This window comes from Phycodurus eques, chromosome 21, assembly GCF_024500275.1.
Source record: "Phycodurus eques isolate BA_2022a chromosome 21, UOR_Pequ_1.1, whole genome shotgun sequence".
In the NCBI taxonomy this organism is placed as follows: Eukaryota; Metazoa; Chordata; class Actinopteri; order Syngnathiformes; family Syngnathidae; genus Phycodurus; species Phycodurus eques.
The window spans coordinates 12,622,943-12,645,480 of record NC_084545.1 but is presented as its reverse complement, the minus strand read 5'-3'; the positions used below and the strand labels follow the sequence as shown (position 1 = coordinate 12,645,480).

Below are 22,538 nucleotides of genomic sequence, written 5' to 3'. Positions count from 1 at the left end.
CACAGGTAGAGGAACAATACACCTATGTGGTCTGAAGCAAAGAAAATACTTGATGCGTACATCACAGACCCCTGCCCCCCCACCCTATCACATCACTACATTACTCAGGCATATTAGTTCTCTGAAGTTTCACAAGGGAGAGAGACCGCCAAATGCTGTCAAACTTGGCAAGATGCAGAAGAATGATGCATCTGTCTGACGTATCTGTAGAGAAATGAAAACACCATTACTTCAACTCAATTCTTTTCTGAGCCTTGCATGCGCTTTTTACCTTTTTTTTTTTTTTTTTTTTTTTTTTTTATCAATCTGCTGCCAGACCTGCTTGTGATGAATTGGTTCAGACTTACTTATTTTAACCGAGATATCTGCTTCCATCAATTTACTGGCAGACGAACCACTGTTTCGCTTTGTGTGTTTTTGAGCACATGGCGTGGAAGAGAGAGTATGTTCATACAGTTTCAAAAAGTCAAGAGACAGGGGGCGGGGGACAAAAAACTGGAAAGGACGAACTGTTTAAAGAAACTAAAGTGATCAGGGATTTTCTAATATACTTATTTACTCAATTGCAGAGAGTACCATGCATGTATAAATTAGTTTATTGGTGCAAATGCATTTTTCAAGTTACTTCTAGTTAATATAGTTCCCCCCGAGGTAAAAAATGAAGGCCTTTATATGATGGTAGGTATTTTTTTTTTTTTCAAGTGGACAACATCTATTAGAGCAGAGGCCATTATTTGAGGAAATAAAGTTTTAAACATTTAAATTGTTTTCCCATTGTTCTTGTGTTGCTCGGCTAATTCAAGTAGCATTTTCTCCTCACAAACATCAGCTTTACAGATGCCATGTCGATAATTACAGCCACCTAGCGGGGAGAAATGAGGTGTCTACTTAAATGGATGAGCCATTCGGTCACTAAGTGGGCCAGTTCCTATTCTAGTTCGAGGCCACCATCCCTCAATTCATTTTCTATACCACTTGTCCTCATTAGGACCACAGGTGAGCTGGAGCTGACTTTGGGCAAGAGGTGGGGGGCACCCTGGACCAGTCACTAGCCAATCGCAGGAGTGAAGGCCACTTTGTAAAGAAATACTATGCGTCAATAGACTTTCATTCCCTCTAAATGCGAGAATACATGTGCATAGAAATAAATGCTTACAGATACATGGCAGAAAAAGAAATGTTTTTTTGTGTATTTTATAAATTAGGATATTATGTACATGTATGTTTGCTTTGTACTGTGTGTATGTAAGTCATTTGTGTACGATGCAGGTTTTAACTCCAAAAACCAATTTGACAATAGATGATCCCTTCCTGTCGTTATTGTTTTACCCTCATAATCCCAACAACACCAAGGTTCAACTTTTGATTAATTTTGGATTAAAATAAAAATACCCAGCAATGTTCAGTTTGGTAGGATACCTAAAAAATAAAACAAGAAACAAACATTTAAAACCAAGAATGATGTCTGTGAGTCATGAGAGGCATGCAGGATAGATTTACTACAGAGACAAGTTCAACAAAACAACAAAAAGAAGGTGCTTTATTGTTATTTAATATTAATATTGTTACAAAGCATAAAAAACAGCCCTGAAGAATCGTTTGAATAACATTAAAAAAAACATTCTTATTTTGCCCAAGTAGAAAAGCCCGGTTTGATACAAAAACATTAAGCTTCCTGTGATGATTGTGATAAAACAAAAAAATATAGAAGAAAAAAAAAAGTCAAAGGGCAAAAAAAACAACATCAACTAAAGCAATTAGTTTTGGGCCTTTATCTCATTGTTTTCAGCTATCAGCATGCAATGTATCTTATTTCTACAAATAATTTTGGAATGTCTGTCTAATATATTAGTAGGCTGGGCTTGGGGGGCGGGTGGAGGTTCTGATAGTTTCATGTTCTAGTTATATTTCAATGGATATTTAAGAAGCATGCAAAAGTTTGGCCTTGCATTGATTTATAGTTATTGTCAAAATAACCGTATTAACATTGGTATGTGTTAGTAAATATTCCAATTTTAATGAACAACACTATCAATCTATAAATCTACCACTGATTTGGATAATGCATGCTTAATGTTAGATCATGTAAAGTTGGTCATCACTGACAGTGAAACAAATATCCTAAATTTAGTCAGAAGACATAGATTCCGCTTGCTTTCTATGGCGACAAAAAAAAAAAAAAAGTGGGATGCACATCAAACTTCCTTCAGAGAATAACAACATGAAGTATTTTCATCTAGTCCTTTGTGCTCATATTTGCACACGATCACATCATTTGGATAGTTTCAAAGTGTCCATTCAGCCTCAGCATCATGCTGGGGCAAGTGTCCACTCCACTTTGTAACATCAGTGATGCCCTCTTGCACTCATCTGGGATTGCACTACTCTCAAGACGTCTACATAATGGAGACAATGCAACATAATGTAGAACACAAGTGCACGCACACACAGGCACAAGACACACGCACACTCGTACACGTTCACATATAGTTGCGACGTAACATTGTTTTCATGCTAAAAGATAAAGCAGGCTCATGTGACGACTGCATATGTGACAAATTGACAATAATAAACACATACCTCTCTGACAAGATATCTGTATTATTTTGTAAACGTACAATATTTGATACAACTCTTGTATATGCTCGTGTACTTTATGAAGTGTCCAGTGAGTATAAAATGCACGAGGAGCAAACACATTATTTCACACACAAAATGCTTATATTTCATGAGACAACTAAACACATGCAAAGCTACGCAACGATTGTGTGGATGAGTATAAAAGGTTAAACCCAACATAATTCATACCCTTGCCAAATTTAAGATAAAAGTCAATTGTTTTTAGATGAATGATAATTTGCTGGTTGGAAATGACACAAACAAGTTAAGAAAGACTGTACTAAGTTGTGTTCGATTTTTAGTTGTAACATTTTTAGATCGTTAGCATTTTCTGTGGTTTTAGATTTAGAAAATCATTCATATTCCTGACATTTTTGATGAAACGATGTCTCATACCATTCCAAAGGACCTTGGTTACTTCAACAGTGTGGCATGTGGGCTCTCTCTAGTGGTTCGTGAAAAAAACAAAACTAAATGCTTAAACTGCATAATGTTACAGTGGCTTGACCTTTTTCTTCTTTTTTTTTTTAAACCCAGTAAAGTACATTTGTTAACCCATTCAGTGCCAGCCCTCCCAGTGAACATGGATATTTGACTTCTAAAGCAGTCAGTGGCACTGAATGTGTTAAGTACATTACAATACAATTACATGTGATCCTTCAGAACAGTTTGTTTAGTCATTTAAGTACAATTCTTATTTAATAAAGTCACTACTCATGATATATGTTTTTTTAAATTTCTGATATTTAAACACAATGTTCAAACTGCATATTGTTACAGTGGTTTACAATAACATTAAATATGCTTTTTCTAAAGAAATAAAACTTCTGCCCAGTTTTTGATGAACGCTTAGGCCTACTATGCTACCGTATTGGTGGTACATGGAGAGCCAAGTATTTTTTTTAAGTCGGTACTTGATGTTAAAAGTTTGAGGACCACTGATCTAGAGCATTCTACTATGTAATGAACTTTACAGGATATTGAGAACAGCTCTTCAGTGACCCTGAACAGGATAAGCGCTATAGAAATGTCACCAACGGATGGAATGTCTTAAAGTATTTCCCCAATTTCTCTTCATTTCAAGCAAAAATATACTCATCCATCGATGCAAAATATTTCAAATACAAAGATGGGTACATTTGGTTTGGTTTAATTAAATACGTAGTCATTGACAAGGCATGAGAAAGTGTCTTTTCTCACTGTATGATTGTTTAGTATAAAACCTCATATCTTGTCACTTTTTACATGTTACTCATTGATTTTGCTGTTGGGGGAAGTGAAGAGGTTAACACATACAGTTAACCAGTAACAAATGGAATTAGAGCTTGGAAAGTCAAAAAAAAAAAAATAAATAAATAAAAAAAAAAGTCTATGCAGATCAAACATCTACAGAGTTTGTCCACCGTAACAAATCATGCAGTAAATTCCAACATCACATATTCGAGCAAACAAACTAAAAAGGAAAGACGGCTGCAAGCAAGAAAACCATTTTAATAAAAATAAAACTGAATTACATTAAAAAAAAAAAAACATTCATCAAAGCAAACTGTGCAAATGATGACTACACAACAAAATAGAGATGATTGAATTAGGGGGCTTACCTTGAGATTGTCTCTTAGACCCTAGTTGTGTTGTACTCTGATTCATGTTTGCTCAAAGAGCCAATGAGGCAGAACCTGAAATGTCATCCCTCTGTACTTTAATGTCACTTTGCAGACACGTCACAATGCAACATGTGCTGGTGTGTTCAGACTCAGCATGCAAAGTTGTCAGGACCGGTGAGGAAAAGTGCATGCAGGAGTAAAATAACAAAAATATTGTGTTTTTCTTTTGTAAATGTCTAACAATATATGATATTCTATCGGTAGAAACATTTCTGCAGTTTTATTTTGACATTATGCACTGATTCTATTATTATCAAACAGTCAATTTTAAACGTCTACTTGTATTACAATAAAAAATAAAAAGATTTGTATATGATTAAATCTACAGCTGCCACTTTTTTATTGATTGAGGGGCTGTGCTCAACCCGTTAGTTCTCATCCGCCCATCCACACATTTTCGATAGTTATCCTCGTAATTTGGGTTGCAAGTGACCACTGCTATACTGCCCTCCGTTAGTTCTCACTGAATCGTAATTCTTTCAAGAAAAACGTTGGACAAGACCATGATTTCAACTTTGTAGCAACAGTCGAGGGAAGGCCCTTTGTTGCAATACCCTTTAGGCCATCCTTAGCCCATTAAAGGCCTTTGGGATCAACTTGAGCAGAGACCTTACAGGTACACTTGTGAGTGAATAGAAAGAAATTTAGAAAAGTGAAAATTGTTAAAGCTGCCGACTAACAACACATGTTTACTCGCTGTAACTTTACGGGGCAGGTGTCCCTACCCACAAAAGCTTTGGGATATTTGGCTTTTGGGTGAAATTTCAGGATGAACCCAAAGATCACTATAACTTTTATGGTTCAATTTAATTTAATCCTCTCTAAACATTTGAATACACATGTCCAACTGTTTAACATTTCAGTACTTTTTTTTTTTTTTTTTTTTTTTTTACAGAACTTACTGTTCTCTTACAAGGAACTGAATGACAAAATTCACAACAGGTGTCTTTTTTTTTTTTTTTTTTTGACATTTCCAAGGATGTCCAATTCTATGCCTTTCTGTGAGTCTTCCAGTCTCTCCGTATCGCTGTTGCAACCTGCTGATGACACTGTGTGACAGTCTAAGCTCAGTGTTGCACTTCCCTCTGACAACATCCTATTTGAAGCTTTGCAGTGGTGAGGTACTTGTTGAGTGTTATGCGTCATCGCGGTCTTATGAGGTCAAGATGTGAACAGCATGGCTGAAGAGGGCTGTTAAAATATAAACTCTAACTGATCCGGGAAATGTATTGGCTGATTCCTAAATCAAGCACCTGTTGGTAATTTTAATGTTAGGCTCCTTGTTGGAGAACTGCGAGAAGTTATGCAAAATGTACTGAAACATTAATTTCAACTGTAATGTGAAGTGCATTTTAGCGTCATCCTAAAATTTCACACTGATGCCCAATATCCCCTACGTTTTTTGAAAGCAGTTGAGGAGGAGCATTCAAGAGCAAGAAAACAGTTTTAAAATGTAAAGAGAGGTAAAATAATAAAAAAATAAAAATAAAGTACTGTTTAAGAAGAGTAAAGGAAGAACAATGATGACCAAAAGAGGATGATCCAAAATAAAATGGGAATATTCCACAGTTAAATTAGGGCTGGTGTTCTCTCATCAAAAATCTATGGATACTGACCGCTGTACTGCCTTTTCGTGGCGTGAAAGCCGGTGGCTGGTGGTTGGAACTTCATCCAGGTCGTCCTCCAGGTCGCATCCATTGTCTGCTCCCTCTTGCGAGTAGCTGTGCTTCATGACCAAGATGCTCCTCCGGTTCCCCGCGCTCGGCAGCAGAGGCCGCACGGACATGGGTGGCTGCGGGAGGTCTGCGAGGAGGCTGGCCGCCGCCGCGTCCCGTGAGCTCAGGTTGCCGCGGCTCCCTCGCCCGCTGAGGGACAGCTGGGATATATGAGCCGAGCCCGGGTTGGAGGACGAGCCACAGTGGTGGTCATGGATGCAGCGTGAGGAGGCACGACGGAGGGTGTGGTACTTCTCAAAGTCTTCCGCGAGGTCCACTAGGTCTGCTGAGGCGGCAGCGGCGGTGTTGGCGCTACGGAGAGTGCACAGCTCGTAGTGAGGTGGCTCGTAGACCTCTTGAAACATGGTGGGGTCAAAGTCCTCACGCCGCAGGATGTACTTTTTGCGAGGCTGCTTGATTTGGACGATAATGGAGATGATGAGGAGGAGAAGGACGATGCAGCAGGTGACGCCAATGATGGTCCCATTTGTGTTGTTCAGGTTGTCCAGGATGTTGGCTTTCGTCTTCTCTGTGCACGGGCAGAGACATTTTTTACAACTGTGATTCCCACCATTAGTGTGCCGACAGGTCATCAGGTGTGCTGGGAAACTATCCAATTTCACTTAATTGGTCAAAAAATATGAAATCTATCTATGCCAACTACGTATACACTGAAAAAAGTCCTTTGCATTTACATACTTAATTCGAAGATGTACATCGGTTGCACATGATTAAAATGTGTTAAAATGACATAATTTACCCCTCTTCGCCTAAAAATAATATGTAATTTTAGCACATTTTAATTATGTGCCACCGATGTACATCTTCATCCATTTTCCGTACCGCTTTATCCTCACAAGGGTCGCGGGCGTGCTGGAGCCTATCCCAGCTATCTTCGGGCGAGAGCCAGGGTACACCCTGAACTGGTCGCAAGCCAGGGTATATTCAGTATAAACAAAAAACCATTCGCCGTCACATTCACACCTACGGGCAATTTAGAGTCTTCAATCAACCTACCGTGCATGTTTTTGGGATGTGGGAGGAAACCGGAGTACCCGGAGAAAACCCACGCAGGCACGGGGAGAACATGCAAACTCCACACAGGCGAGGCCGGGATTTGAACCCCGCTCCTCAGAACTGTGAGGCAGATGTGCTAAGGAGTCTGTCACCGTGCCGCTGTTGATCTTCAAATTAAGTAAATTCAAAGGACTCTTTTTTTTTTTTTTTTTTTCAATGTAGTGGAAAACAAATAAAGGCTCTTCCACTAGACGGCAGAAGGTACAAACAACCTGTGTATCCACCTGAAACCATGAACATATAATAATAACCTTGCGTTGAGCTCGATTTTACAACGAATAAGGAATTTAGTGAGTACAGTAAACACAATTATTTGAATATGCTTTATATACTTTTTTTGTGACATTTTGTTTTGGTCGTGTGCCTTTAGACTTTTGTAATGTAAAATAACAAATTGCATATTTCATCCATGAAACGACACCACTGATTGGTCGGTTCTGGGACTCATTCCTCATTGGTCAGTTTACATATCACTCATTACACATACACTGCTCCACTAATTGTTAGGATACATTGATTAGTCTCTAATGGCACATATGTCAGTCATTATACTCTGTACCAATGATTTGTTGGTAATGTAACTTAATTTTAATTGGTTAGTCTGCATATACAGTGTATACAATGATTACACACGCTACACCTGCCACTGGTCGGTTATAGCACTCACTCTTCATTGATCAGTCTGCGCATGTCAATCATAACACATTGAAACATGAGTTTCCTTCCATGTTTGTGTGGAGCATTACACAAACAGTCTTTATTGTGTTTTGGTGCCAATCTCTACATTGAAATAATTATAATTACGTGTGCAAAAGGCACCTTGTATAGGCTCACATCTAAAAATACTAAATACCAAAAAAAAAAAATTGTAAGATTTTAAGCTTAAAGATGTTGCATTAACCAATCTCACCTTTACACTGATTCTCATCCCAAGGGTATACGCAGTTCTGATGGCCGTTGCACACCAATGTGTTGTTTATGCACATGTTACTGTGACAGAAGAAGGCATCTGGATCACATGGAGCTGTAAATAGAGATGGCACACAATGGAGGAACACTTAGAAACACATTTTGTACTGAAAGTGAAGAGATTAAAAACTAAAATGAAACAATATCATTCACTTGCACACGCTATCCAAAAACCTTTTTCCCCCACTTCAAACCCATCTTCATTAACAGCCCCAAATCTGTAAGCTGCTTAAAAATGTGCAAATCAGTTCGGGGAAAGTCTTTTGGATTTTTAAAATAAGTCTGCTCCCCCCAAACCCATCTGTTGTTTTTTTTTTTAAATTACTTTCACTTGATGTGTGTGGATTTTGTCCATGAAATTATCTGCACACTTCGCAACTCAAATTAAACCTGTTGTCATCATCCAAATTTTGCGTGGTGCTCATGTCTCACCCTATCCTCCCTGCCTTAGCATGGCCTTGGCATAATTATAAGACGGCCATCGCACGATTCTGCCTGTCTGATGTCAGCGCAAGGGCGGAACAACCAATCAAGTCGACGTGGTCATAAAATCAGTGTGCTAATGTTACAGGCGACATCATCGTGAAGCAGCATAATATAAAACCAAGGTGACCTGGTTGTCACTGTCCCACCATGTCTCAAATGGCAAAAAGATACAAATAAATTCCTTTTGTGTGTATTTTTTTCTGGATTTAAACCAACGTTTAAAGGGTTATTAATTGCCTCTCCTTTAAGGAGTCTAATTGAAATTGGCAGCATAGTTTTTACTAACTAGCAAACCAACCAACTAACCAGCCAATCCGCCAACCAACCAATTAACAAATAGCCAACAATACCTCTTCGCTCAAGTGGATGTTTTTGATATATTGTCATATCTTCAATTTATGAACGTTCAAAAGTTATTTTGTTGTGTGCACATCCAAACAGTGTGAGTGTCAAGCATATCCCAAATAACCAAACATCCAATAAAATACCTACCTCTGTGTCTCTAGCAAAAAGCCAGATAACGAGCTGATAATAACCAGCAGAGGGGGCCCAGTCTCTTTGCTTTTCACCACTGAACCCTCCTCTCATGAAGCCAGATCAGCGAGTGATCCTCATTGATCCTCTACCAAATTAATACCAAGACGTACAGCCATATAAGTGACCTTTTGCCAACTCATAAGTGCGTCTCAGTTGATACCAGAGGCATAAATTAATGACCAAATTAGATGCTGGTGAAAATAATTGGAGTGTCTGCAGAGAGAGTTTAATTCTGGGAACAAAAACAAGGTTTATGCAGCAAAGCCCTTAGAGGAAACATTGACGTTGCTTTGCGGTTTAAATTGGCTAAATTCCCATTTTGGTTAATACGGGATTACCTCCCGATTTTTTGATTATATTAAATACATTACTGCTGGGTGGAGAAATTGGAGAAAAATAAAGTCGCCTCACTTAACATTTTCCTAATATGGTCATATTCTCACTCACAGATATGTACAAAAACATAACATTCAGTATATATTCTTTGTCATTTGAAGTATAGATGGTGATGTGCGGTATTCTAGCAACTTGTCGAAATATGTCCTCTTATTATTCATGAATCACGATCATATCTGTATGAACCTAGTCACGCCTAAATCTTATTACACCATGAAGAGTGAAAGTTATTGTCACTGAATAAATGAAATAACTGCTGCATGTTTCAATTTGACACTAAACAATGCATATTGCCCAACAACTGTTTTGTTGGTTCAAAAATTGTGAAACAAGCAGAAGCCTAGACTGAGTCACTTATTGGTGAAGATGTCCATTCGCCGCTCAGTAGTTGGCGATGCTGCTCTAAAGGCTGTGGTCTTTAGCCAGAGGCGTTACCGTGGCAACAGTGCATCTTGGCTCTGCTTGGTGAGAAGGTCTCATGAAAAATGGTGACACTGACTTCAAAACACCACACAACAACCAAGTCCCTAAATGATCTCAAGGACATGTCTATATACTAAATTCGACTACTGTTGTATTTTGTACACTATGCTGTTCATGAATGGAGTTCCGAACTGACAGTATATGTATTTTTAAATTCATGCTGCGAGTACATACATGCATTTCTAATATATTTTATCTATTTTTCCTGCAAAAAAAAAAGAAACAAAAAGCCCTCTGTAACCTCTCTCAAACTACTAGCAGTTCCTCCTGGTAATATGAAGCAAAGAGGCAAGACTGTGTGTGAGTGTGTTCTAATCTATCACAGGTGTTTGGCTCACATATGGGAAACAAACACACAATAGCTCACATTTTTCTCTCTTTTCAAAACAGTCACGTATGCTACATTTGTGATAGCCTTTAGCTGAGCTCAATTATGCCAGTACTGTAATCTTCACAATCACCCACAGGCACCTCTCAGTACAATAGTGCAGCATCACATTTTTTATTTTTTTTAAACTTCTATTTGATTAGCAATTAAACTAAATGGAAAGCACTAGTTTCCGATCCATATCTAGCTATCTAAGTATCTGACACAACCAGTACATGTTTGACACTCCCTTCACATTACAGTCTACAGTCGAACGCCCCTGAGGTGGCACAGTCAGGAATTAAATAATTTTCACCTTGAAAGTGGCACAAACCATTAAAGTTTGAACTGGCGTTATGCATGACATCAAAAATTCTGACTTTGCAGCCAGCATAAGGTCTGGAGTTTTGGGCTGGTGTGGCCACTTTAGAGTGCCTTGTTGTTGGCCATGAGTGGACGCATGTCACAGAGAGAAGGCGGAAGAGCAAGGAGGGAAAAAAAGTGCCCCGCTGTCGCAGTGTGTAAAAACCTCGTGATGACACGATGGGATAAATTCGGGCCACCAGAGGCTTTAAGCGGATATATTTTTACAGCTCAACCATGTAGTTATGTACAGGCAGAAGAAAGATGTGGGATAAAGTGACATAAATTTTTGCAGGTCATAGTAGTGGAACTCGATTGAAAGGTGAACATGGTGATTTTGTAGTTATTAACTCTTAACTCTTCTCTGTGGTGTGCCAAATTAGTAAGCCATTCATTTTTAGTCTACAGGAACTTGAGAATGAATGAATGATCATGTTCATGGATCATGTTATGTTGTAGAGTCTCACGTTCTTGGTAGGTCGTGAAAAGGATGCGGAAGCGGCTTTTCCGGCTGGCCTCGTCCGCCCACATCCGGATTACGCCCAGAGTCGACACCAGCATGAGGTCATTGGCCACTGTGGAGCAGAACTTGCTCTTCAGGTCCTCCACCGAACTAGGGTGACATAAGAATTTGAGGATTTGTTAAAAAAAATAATATAATAAAATAAAATAAAATAATAACAAAACAAACAAACCTTATTTTCCATAATTCTTCTGTGAATAATGCATGGACCTTAGTGATCAAATTTAGCCTTTACTGAGGTTTGGACAGTGCATGCCATTCTAATCTATCTTGTGATCACAGCTGAATATTGCGGATCTCTAGATAAAATACAACTCATTATAGTTATCATTATAGTTTTCAAGCACACACTTAATCATTCTTTATCTGATTTTAACATACATTAGCTTAAGAAGATGTTATTGATTTGCAAGTAAAGCTGATTAAAGCTTTAGGAAAAAGCTTAGCTGAGGGAAAAAAGTGTACAAACCAATGTTGGGCAAGACTTTTTTCCAAATTGAAGAAAATATATCTTAATAGTTATTGAACAAATTGATGGTCTTTCACAATAGACAACAGCAGACAACAAATGATAATTACCTTAACTGGTCGACTTTCCATGAACATTCACAAAATTAACCATTAACTATACGTTTTTGATAGTTTTATACATTTTAGATTAAAAAAAAGCAGTTATGTTGCATTATTTTCATTATTATTATTATTTGGATTTTCATTATTATTATTATTACATAACAATTAACTATGCAAAATTATTTCTTTATCGATTGTCTTTACGGTATTATGATGACTGTATTATGACGTGTAAAGTCGGAACAAATTGTATTTCCAGTATTTTTCGGGGATAATTAAATTATTTATTCTTTTCCCTACGAGAAACTAAAGGTGCAAAATAAATGACTGGCCCTGTTGCAATTAAAGGCAGATGGTGCAGTGTTTTGAAGGTCTTTGAGCAATAAAAGTACCGTATTTTCACGACCATTAGGCGCACTTAAAAGTCTCAAATTTTCCCCAAAATGGACGGGACGCCTTATAAGGCGGAGCGCCTTATGTGTGCAGCGAGTTCCTAAATCTGTAAATGTTGTTGTGTGACTTTAATAAGCGCTCCGCTTGACTGAGTGGGAGCATTTCCTGCCGACACGCTGCTTATATAGAGGAACGCGGACGTGACTGAGGACAGCATGCGGACGTAAAGGGGGAAGGGTGCGCATCACAGAGGAGGCTAAAGACACGCCCCAGTAGTTATGTAGTTCTGGTATGTGCATCACTTTGGCTAAGGACCCCCGAAAATGGAACCTACGAAGAGACACGCTTACGAAGCACAGTTTAAACTGCAAGCTATTAGTTACGCGGAGGAACATGGGAATCGAGCAGCCGCAGTCGTGAGAGAATTCAAGATCAACAAATCCATGGTTCACAAGTGGAGGAAGCAGGAAAACGAGCTTCGCCAAGTCAAGAAGACGAAGCTGAGTTTCCGCGGAAAAAAAAGAAAAGCAAAACGCGGAAACAAGGCTTGGTGGCCCGAGTTGGAGGACCAACTCGAGCAATGGATTAATGGTCAAAGAACAGCCAGGAGAAGCGTCTCTACAGTCACCACTCAACTGAGTGCAATAACTCAGATCTTTCCGGGAGGCTTGACGAACCGCTGGTGTAAACAGGGCGTTCAAAGTGAAGTTGCGAGCGGCGTGGGAGCCATGGATGACAGATGGCGAACACAGCTTTACCAAGACTAGGAGGCAGCGCCGGGCGAGTTACGCCACAATTTGTGAATGGATTGTGGATGCTCTGCTTGCACTGTTGTTCGAGCTTTCGTAAAATTCCGGCATCATTTCTGAGGAGCCGCACGGCAACGAGATTGACTCCGACGGGTACGAGAGGGAACCTGGCGTGTTTGATGGAGAACCTGTCCAGCTGTTCATTTCAGATACAGAAGATGAGGACTTTGATGGATTTGTGGATGAAGATTGATCAAAAAATAATGTGAGTACATTTTTAAATACTTCAATAAAGTACAACCGAACTCAGTTTTGCTCCCGCTGCCTTTTAAAAAACATTGTTTTAGCGTGCGTGCATGCTACTGTATGTTTTAAGCTAACGTATGTTTTACCATGCCTGCGCCCAATAATACGGTACGCCCTATGTATATGTTAGACACAGAAATAGACCCCGTAACTGAGACTGCGCCTTTTAATACGGTGCGCCTTGTGGTCGTGAAGTTTTATTAGTGGGTGCAGGTAAAAGATAAAAGATTACTTATCTTGGCATCAAACAATATTACATTCTTCATCTCAATAAGGCTCATACATACTGAGCTTTTATCTCGCGATAACAGTATGATTAGGCACCAATTACAAAGGCCATACGAGACCACATTGAATTTTTCTTTCAACTAGTCCTACCTGGACGGCACGGTGGCTGACTGGTTAGAGCGTCTGCCTCACAGTTCTGAGGAGCGGGGTTCAATCCCCGACCCCGCCTGTGTGGAGTTTGCATGTTCTCCCCGTGCCTGCGTGGGTTTTCTCTGGGCACTCCGGTTTCCTCCCACATCCCAAAAACATGCATGGTAGGTTGATTGATGACTCTAAATTGCCCGTAGGTGTGAATGTGAGTGCGAATGGCTGTTTATTTATGTGTGCCCTGTGATTGGCTGGCAACCAGTTCAGGGTGTACCCTGCCTCCTGCCCGATGATAGCTGGGATAGGCTCCAGCACGCCACGACCATAGTGAGGAGAAGCGGCTCAGAAAATGGATGGATGGATAGTCCTACCTGCCACCGTCATACACTGCCACAAAGTTGCGCTTGCACTCGTTGGAGTTGGCCATCTCATAATCGAGGAAACGCAGGTAGATCTGGATGAAGCAAGGAAGGCCAAGGGGAAAACACAGACAAACATGATTCTCTAACATGAAATACATGAAAATCTTGGTCAGCACCTGGAATTAAACACGATTGAACATTATACAACCCGAATTCCAATGAAGTTGGGACGTGTTAAACATAAAAAAAAAGAATACAAGAATTTGCAAATCATGTTCAACCTATATTTAATTGAATACACTACAAAGACAAGCTATTTAATGTTGAAACTGATAAACCTTATTGTTTTTAGCAAATAATCATTAACTTAGAATTTTATGGCTCCAACACCTTCCAAAAAAGCTGGGACAGGTGGCAAAAAAGACTGAGAAAAGAAAAGAACCATCCGGACTGTTATGGACGCAAAGTTCAACAGCCAGCATCTGTGATGGTATGGGGCTGTGTTAGTGCCAATGGCATGGGTAACTTACACATCTCTGAAGGCACCATTAATGCTGAAAGGTACATACGGGTTTTGGAGAAACATATGCTGCCATCCAAGCGACGTCTTTTTCATGGACGTCCCTGCTTATTTAATCAAGACAATGCCAAACCACATTCTGCACGTGTTACAACAGCGTGGCTTCGTAGTAAAAGAGTGTGGGTACTAGACTGGCCTGTCTGCAGTCCAGACCTGTCATCCATTGAAAATGGATTTCATTGAAAATGGATGACAACCGAGACCCCGGACTGTTGAACAACCGAAGCTGTACATCACGCAAGAATGGGAAAGAATTCCACCTACAAAGCTTCAACAATAAGTGTCCTCAGTTCCCAAACGTTTATTGAATGTTTTTAAAAGAAAAGGTGATGTAACACAGTGGTAAACATGACGCACACTACATAGTTCATCATACTGATGCAATTATTTACTCAACAACAATAATAATAACTTTGTAAATTGAAATTGAGTTAAAATAATAAATATAAGGCACTGTAGGCAGCATGGTGAGCGACTGGTTAGCACACCCGCCTCAGGAGAGGGAGTTTTCATGTTCTCCCCGTGCTTGCGTGGGTTTTCTCTGGGTACTCCGGTTTCCTCCCACATCCCAAAAACATGCATGGTGGGTTAATTGAAGACACTAAATTGCCCATAGGTGTGAATGTGAGTGTGAATGGTTGTTTGTTTATATGTGCCCTGAGATTGGCTGGTGACCACTTCAGGGTGTACCCCGCCTCTCGCCCGAAGATAGCTGGGATCGGCTCCAGCAGGCCCCCGACCCTAGTGAGGAGAAGCAGTATGGAAAATGAATGCATAAATGAATGAATGGAGGACTGTAGAGAGTTGAGCCAATATTAAAACTAATAAACAACAGAGGTTTTTGATATTAATGTGTCAATGTATTTTTGCCAATTATTTTTGACTTTCTAGATCAAAGTTGAGTTTGGGAGGTTTTGCTCACGATTTCTCTGTACTGCATACATCAACGCTTTCCCCTCTACACTTTGGCTTTACAGATGCCAAGTCTGATGTGAAGGTGTAATAATGACATCTTCCATAATACATGGTCGTATTAGATGGCGCAGTAAAGGTAGTTAATGCCACTTTTTTTCTGAGGGGCAAAAAAACAATAGGTGTCTTTTGGCTTTGAGCCATTTATTTATTTAAGATGACAATGCACGCAGCAAATAATTGAGGCAGGGACACTGTTAGAGCGGAGGCCACTGTTAAATGTGGGCCAGACAAACTATTAACCTAAAGCATTCAACCAAAAACAATGTTAAACAAGAATGGCAATCAGTAGAGCGCAGACCACCGCCAAGGTGGAAACATTTATCACAAACTCTCTAACACACTCGCTAATTACTCAAAACTCTAAACAAACGACTAAGGTAAAAACAGTGGCTCTTACATTCTAAGTAATAATGCAGGGACTTCTAAAAAAAACTCTGACTCAGTCAGTGAAGCCTCTACACTACCTTCTTACACCAGTTTCTGTATGACTCATTCATCAAGACAAAATCGGCCAGTCACATCCGTGGCTCCACTTGGCTGCACGTCGAACTCACCATCATTACGGTTAATGAGTAGAGCCTCTCACCAAGTGTGACAGGAGAATGTGACACTTTAAATGTCCAGAGACGAAAGCTGTAGATGGGGCTAGATAATGGAGCCTGCAATGTCAGCATTACTTCGGTAACACGACGAGGAAGATGGATCTCAAAAAAGCGGAACAAAAACCACACACACATAAAAGTGATGCTGTATACAGTATACACTAGTTGTCAATAAACTCCATATTGCATTGTCAGCAAAGCTTGGATTATTTGTGTCACTTGCTTCACATAAACAGTCTAGGGAGACCCAATACAGGAGCTGTGTGTATTCAAAATTCTGCCTACATGTTGTTAAATTCATACCACTCTGATGTTGTCAATCAAAACTAATCTATCTTTGATACAGCTCTTGTTCTTGATACTATTAGTTTGTACAGGCCCACCTAATGTGAGCTGGTTGTCAATGCAATGTTGTATCCATCCATGCATTATATGTCTTGCCTATGGCGTGTACATTCCTAAAACAACGCCACCGAGTATAGGGAATTAAATCACTATTAGTTCTTTAAGATGATGGAAGAGCTTCAAAAGACATTTTCTCTGCCCTTTGTGAAGGATGAGGCATGCATTTTTAAGGATATTACATTTTAATGTTGTTGAATTTTTAGCATTATGGATCCAAGAGTCTGAGCATGTTGGTTCTCAGCAAGGTGGTGGTGAACCCCCTCATTGATATGATAGGAATGGGGGAAAAAAGAATAGATTAAAAAAAAAGTCAATGTCAGTAATAGTTAAACTGGTTAAAGGATTAGCAGTAAGGAACAATTGCCATTTTTAAAGAATATAGTTGTGAAGTTTACAATTAATCCACTTAGATAATTATAGGATGACCGTGGTAAATAATAGAACTATTGAATATAAGGACAGACATGTACTCTTTAACAACTCAACAAAAAGACCTTATTGTTTTCACTTAATATCTGAATAATTCCAATAGTAGGGAACATGGGTTGAATATAGAATACCTTCATAAATTCCAGGTGGAGTGAACCAATAAATAAAAACTGGTCAAGCCAATAAATGTATGAACGCTAACCTACAGTAACTTGTTATAACAACGTGGGCTCTATTTTTATAGACTGCACAATGTGCGACAGAGCGGAAATGGTGGCGCATCTTGATTTTCGTGCAAGCGCAAGACTTTCTGCATGTTGGCAGACCTGTCTGGGAGGCTGTTCCCTTGGCGATGCGCCTGGCAGAGGTAGATTTTGGTGTAAGCATGTCCGTGAAAACTTATGCCTTCCCATACCACATCTGACACGAGGGATCTAACGTGATTTTGTTGAATCTGATCGGTGCACATGCAGGCAGACAGATATGTGAGCTTCTCTGGTGGATGACAGATGTATTTCAACAGCAGGTATTCAACCCTCGCAATCATTTTAGAAGTCAATTAATTTAATGCATTATTATTATTATTATTAGTATTATTATTATTATTATTATTATTATCATGACATTTTAAAAAAATCATACCACGTACAGGGGTGGAAACAAACGAGGTCCACGGACACATTTAAGTCCCCGGCGATTTTTCACCAGCTCATTTTGTGAATTTAAAAAGGGTATACCACTAATGTTCAATGCTCCAGTCACGCATGGATCATCGAGTTCTCTTAACACCATACAAGAGTATTTGCGCCGATTTAAAGAGGCGGATCGAACCCGCTTCGATTGGACAGGGCTGAGGTCGGATCTGATGATGCCCAGACCAGCGCAGACGTTCCATTTTAAATGCGCTGAGGCTACGCTGGGCTGAGAAATGATCAAAACCGGGTCTAGCCCGCATCCTTGCCAAGTGGAAGCACGTCTAAGTCTTAACTAACTCTGAATTAGATCAAGGTGCAGGCAGACAGATTCACAAGCTCAGGAAACATGCGGGATGCATCAGACGGATCGCTCTCTCCTCGCGAGACTGTCCTTGCGTCTCACTTCAAGGGAATAAATGAACCCCCTTTGTTTGGCGGCGAATAAAGCCAGCTGTGTTCACGCCCATGAGACGCAGACAGACCCTTTTTTTTTTAACGTGTCGGCTGCCCTCGTCTACGAAATTCAAACAATCGGTCTAACCTGCTTCCACACAGAAGTGCGCCAAGTGCAGCACTGGACTTGCGCTTGTCACGAAGATCAAGCCCCATGTTTCAAAATATTTCTTGTGTGCATCTACTGTATATATGCAATGTTAGCACCAAAGCTATGTACAACACAACATAAAAGGTGTCAAGGACAGTCCTCCACTTCTATACCACTAAGGTGAAAAGAGATGCTGTTATTCCAGTGATTCTGCAGCTGTTCTGATACCAAAAATAAATTGATACAGTAGATAATTTTAATTATTTTTGTGGTATTTCTGTATATATTGAGATTGGTTAAAAAAAAACAACAACAAAAAAAAAACAACAAAGCTGGTATTTTTCAAAATGGAACATGCCAGTGGACAAAAAGAACCATGGATGAGGAAAAAATAAGTTATTAAGTTTAGATTGCATCACAAACCCAAATGATGGCAATGGATCAAAAAGATACAATCACCCATTGGTAAGGCGAGAGATTGGTTCAAGCACGAAAATAGGCTTCCTGCTTATTGATTTGGCCACAGCCAGTAATGAAGCAGAATCCATCACTGACTGGTGGAAGAATATATTCACACTTTTGCTACAAGGCCCCAGTAATGGTGTGTTCCCACTGTTTATTGCAGTCAGAACCAAGATTCAGATTTCTGATGAATGACATGCAGGTAAATATGCATAAGCTATCAGGCAGTTGAGGACAAAATGAGGCAATATTGACGGTGGCTAACACGAGTTGGAGAAAAGGCAGAGCAGATACAGTATATAGCTGGCTAACTAGCCAACCTTTTCTATACTGTGTGTCCACGTTGGGGTTCTGGTGAGCTGTAGCCTATTACAGCTGCTGACGAACTATTCATTTAAAATTCACAGCAGAAAATTAATTCAAACAGATTCACAGTAGCAAAGTAGACCATTGTGCATTTGGGAGCACAATGGTTCATCACTGGGGTGCCACCTGCAAAGATCCTCCATTTGTACCCTTGACTTTTACAACTTGGGAACTTACCTTTACTTTTTAGGCTCAGGGAAATGACACAAACACTTGCATTTAATGTGCCCCATGGGCTAAATGACTTTTTATTAGACCCTTAGACACTAAAAGTGTGCTAAATTAGCTACATTTATATGACAACTGTGTATTGTCACGTGTTTGGAGGAAGACTACAATAAATCCATTTGCCTTTGCTTCACTTTGTGTTTCTTTGAAAAAATAAGCTTCATTAAATCTTATACATTTTGCTCATCCCTTCTATTCCCAGGTTTACTCCGAGGGTTCCCTTGCTCTCTCTGGAGCTCTTTGGTGCAGTTAATTAGGGCCTCTGGTATAGGATGTCATTATCGACCGTAGCTGTGCTTTCTGGAACACTGTGGTAGTAGAGCAGTGCAATATTAGCAACACGAGAGGGGCAAAGTCTACAGCGCTGTAAATGAGAGTTGTGTTGTTGTTGTATACTTCTTGAATTGTTTTTATTTAAGACCAATATCATAAAGCATACAAAACCTTCAGATTATGAGACTGATAAAAAGGTTTCTCGTCACTTTCTCAAACTTTTATCCACATAAGTGACATGGTGCCCTTTTACTAGATAACATTTGTTTGATTTTAACAATTAAACTTAAAATTACGCTCAACCGGAAGTATCGCAGGCGTCGCTTCCGGCTTATTCTTTTCCCCTAAATTAATTATGTTTTATTCAACCCGTATGCGCTACACTATCATGCAATGTGAGGGCCTGTGCAATAGAACTGAGGCTACAGCACGGTAAGTTTTCATTTTTTAATATTTGTTTTTATTTTACTAACCTTTTGGCAGTTTTGTCCTGTAGTATGGTGGATTTGTATACCTTTTTATGCCTTAACAGTTTTGTTGTGTAACAGGGAAGTTTGATATACCGTACTATCTCTCTGTTTATTTGTGGTAATTTCATTTTTATTGCAATGGGTATTCATTAGAAATACAGTCAGACAGAAGATTTGGGAGGGCAGAGCCAGAGAAATAACAGCAAAACAATAGCAGAGAACAGTATAAACGGTAGATCGCATTTGCATAGCAATTAGAGAGTGGCCCCATACCAAGCAACTAAATCCCATAGGTGTGTGTCTGTGGAGATTTACTAGTGAATGAACACTGTCATATATGCATGTAAGTCAATGGAGGTGTCCGTAGCAGGCACAATGAGGACGAGCAGATTCTGCCTCAGCCATTTGAGAGGGACGCACGGGCCACATTGTCCAGCCTGGTGGTACCCGGCCGAGAGGATACCACCCACGCCGAGGGACACAGGGCCACTCCTGAAGCCAACAACTGCCCACACTCACCGCCCAGCTGTCCTGTCCCTGCACTGTGTTCATGTGGCCCTCAGTGGAATGGAGTGCAATAAAACTGGAGGACATATGAGGCTGGTGGGGCTCAGGCAGGAAGGCTATAGTGGAAAGTTGACCTGAGGCCTTCCTCCGTCCCAAGCGGCACAGCACACCAAAGCATGCACAGTATGTGAAGCATTAAAAGAACAGTGGGAGATAGGCGGGGCGGGGTAGAAGGAAGCAGGGAGGCAAAGCACAACTGGCCTTTTGGCCTCTTCGGCCCTCCCCTGCCTGCCCCCATACAATGAGTGTGTGTAATGCATTAAAATTGGAAGATGGGAGGTGCAGAAGAGCAGAGCAGCATAAACAAGGAACAGTGGTGAAACTTGAACTGCCAGCCACATCCCATGGCCTGCACCGCCATTTAAATCTTGTGGATCTAGTACTAGGTCCTTGGGTGAACATTTCCATTCATAAGCGTCAAAGTAAGGAAAACAACTATTTTAGTAAATACAGCACAGGTTAGACCGCTGTTGGTACTTTCGTAGACCAGCGCAGGGCAATTGATCTGATGTTGGACGGGATGCGCCACTGGCCAGTCGTCAATCTTGTGCCAGGAGTCAGATTTGGTCTGAGCAGCCGTCAATTTAAATTGACTTTCCGTGACCAAATTGTCACTCCGCCAGGGTCAAGGACAGTCCCTCTCCTGTGCCAGAATGCCCAACTTGACGCAGAGAGCCTTGCACTTGCACAGGGTAGATGTAATGCATTCACAGTAAAGTGAATATAGTATCAGACTTAGAGTGAATGAGAAGTTATTGCACTTTAAAATGTTTCTGTTCTGATGCTTGTGAACCTGTAATCTACAACCCAATCCCAATGAAGTTGGGACGTTGTGCTAAACAAAAATAAAAACAGCAAAAACAATGATTTGCGAATCATGTTCAACCTATGTTTAATTGAATACACTACAAAGACAAGATATTTAATGTTCAAACTGATAAACTTTATTGTTTTTTTAATTAACTTCGAATTTTATGGCTGCAGCACGTTCCAAAAAAGCTGGGACAGGTGGAAAAAAAAAGAAGAAACACCTGTTTGGAACATCCCACAGGTGAACAGGCTAATTGGGAACAGGTGGGTGCCATGATTGGGTATAAAAGGAGCTTCCCTGAATTGCTCATTCACAAGCAAAGATGGGCAAGGTTCACCTCTTTGTGAACACGTGTGTGAGAAAATAGTCAAACAGTTTAAGGACAATGTTCCTCAACGTACAATTGCAAGGAATTTAGGGATTTCATCATCTACGGTCCATAATATCATCAAAATGTTCAGAAAATCTGGAGAAATCACTGCTTGCAAGGCCGAAAACCAATATTGAATGCCCGTGACCTTTGATCCCTCAGGCGGCACTGCATCAAAAACCGACATCAATGTGTAAAGGATATCACCACATGGGCTCAGGAACACTTCAGAAAACCAATGTCAGTAAATACAGTTCGGCGCTACATCCGTAAGTGCAACTTGAAACTCTACTATGCAAAGCAAAAGCCATTTATCAACAGCACCCAGAAACGCCGCTGGTTTCTCTGGGCCCGAGCTCATTTAAGATGGACTGATACAAAGTGTTCTGTGGTCCGACGGGTCCGCATTTCAAATTGTTTTTGGAAATTGTGGACATCGTGTCCTCCGGACCAAAGAGGAAAAGAACCATCCGGACTGTTATGGACACAAAGTTCAAAAGCCAGCATCTGTGATGGTATGGGGCTGTGTTAGTGCCAGTGGCATGGGTAACTTACACATCTGCGAAGGCACCATTAATGCTGAAAGGTACAAACGGGTTTTGGAGAAACATATGCTGCCATCCAAGCGATGTCTTTTTCTTGGACGCCCCTGCTTATTTCAGCAAGACAATGCCAAACCACATTCAGCAAGTGTTACAACACCGTGGCTTCGTAGTAAAAGAGTGTGGGTACTGGACTGGCCTGCCTGCAGTCCAGACATGTCTCCCATTGAAAATGTGTGGCCCATTATGAATATGACAATGG

General features: G+C 40.3%; 1 protein-coding gene across 5 annotated transcripts in view; it reads right to left on the bottom strand.

The window, feature by feature from the left end:
• Nucleotides 1-96: 96 nt before the first annotated feature.
• The window catches only part of neto1l (neuropilin (NRP) and tolloid (TLL)-like 1, like), a 60,038-nt gene continuing 37,596 nt past the window's right edge, over nucleotides 97-22,538 (bottom strand). The window contains exons 7-11 of one of the 5 annotated variants that reach the window (XM_061666983.1): nucleotides 13,967-14,049; nucleotides 11,144-11,289; nucleotides 7,986-8,099; nucleotides 5,900-6,527; nucleotides 97-204 (exon numbers count right to left, since the gene is read on the bottom strand). In XM_061666983.1, the coding sequence (XP_061522967.1) occupies nucleotides 159-204; nucleotides 5,900-6,527; nucleotides 7,986-8,099; nucleotides 11,144-11,289; nucleotides 13,967-14,049 (1,017 nt within the window). In that variant the 3' untranslated portion in view covers nucleotides 97-158. Of the gene's footprint in view, nucleotides 205-4,186; nucleotides 6,528-7,985; nucleotides 8,100-11,143; nucleotides 11,290-13,966; nucleotides 14,050-22,538 lie in introns of those variants that run through there. The other 4 variants (XR_009767412.1, XM_061666985.1, XM_061666984.1 and 1 more) reach the window with 4 other exon arrangements.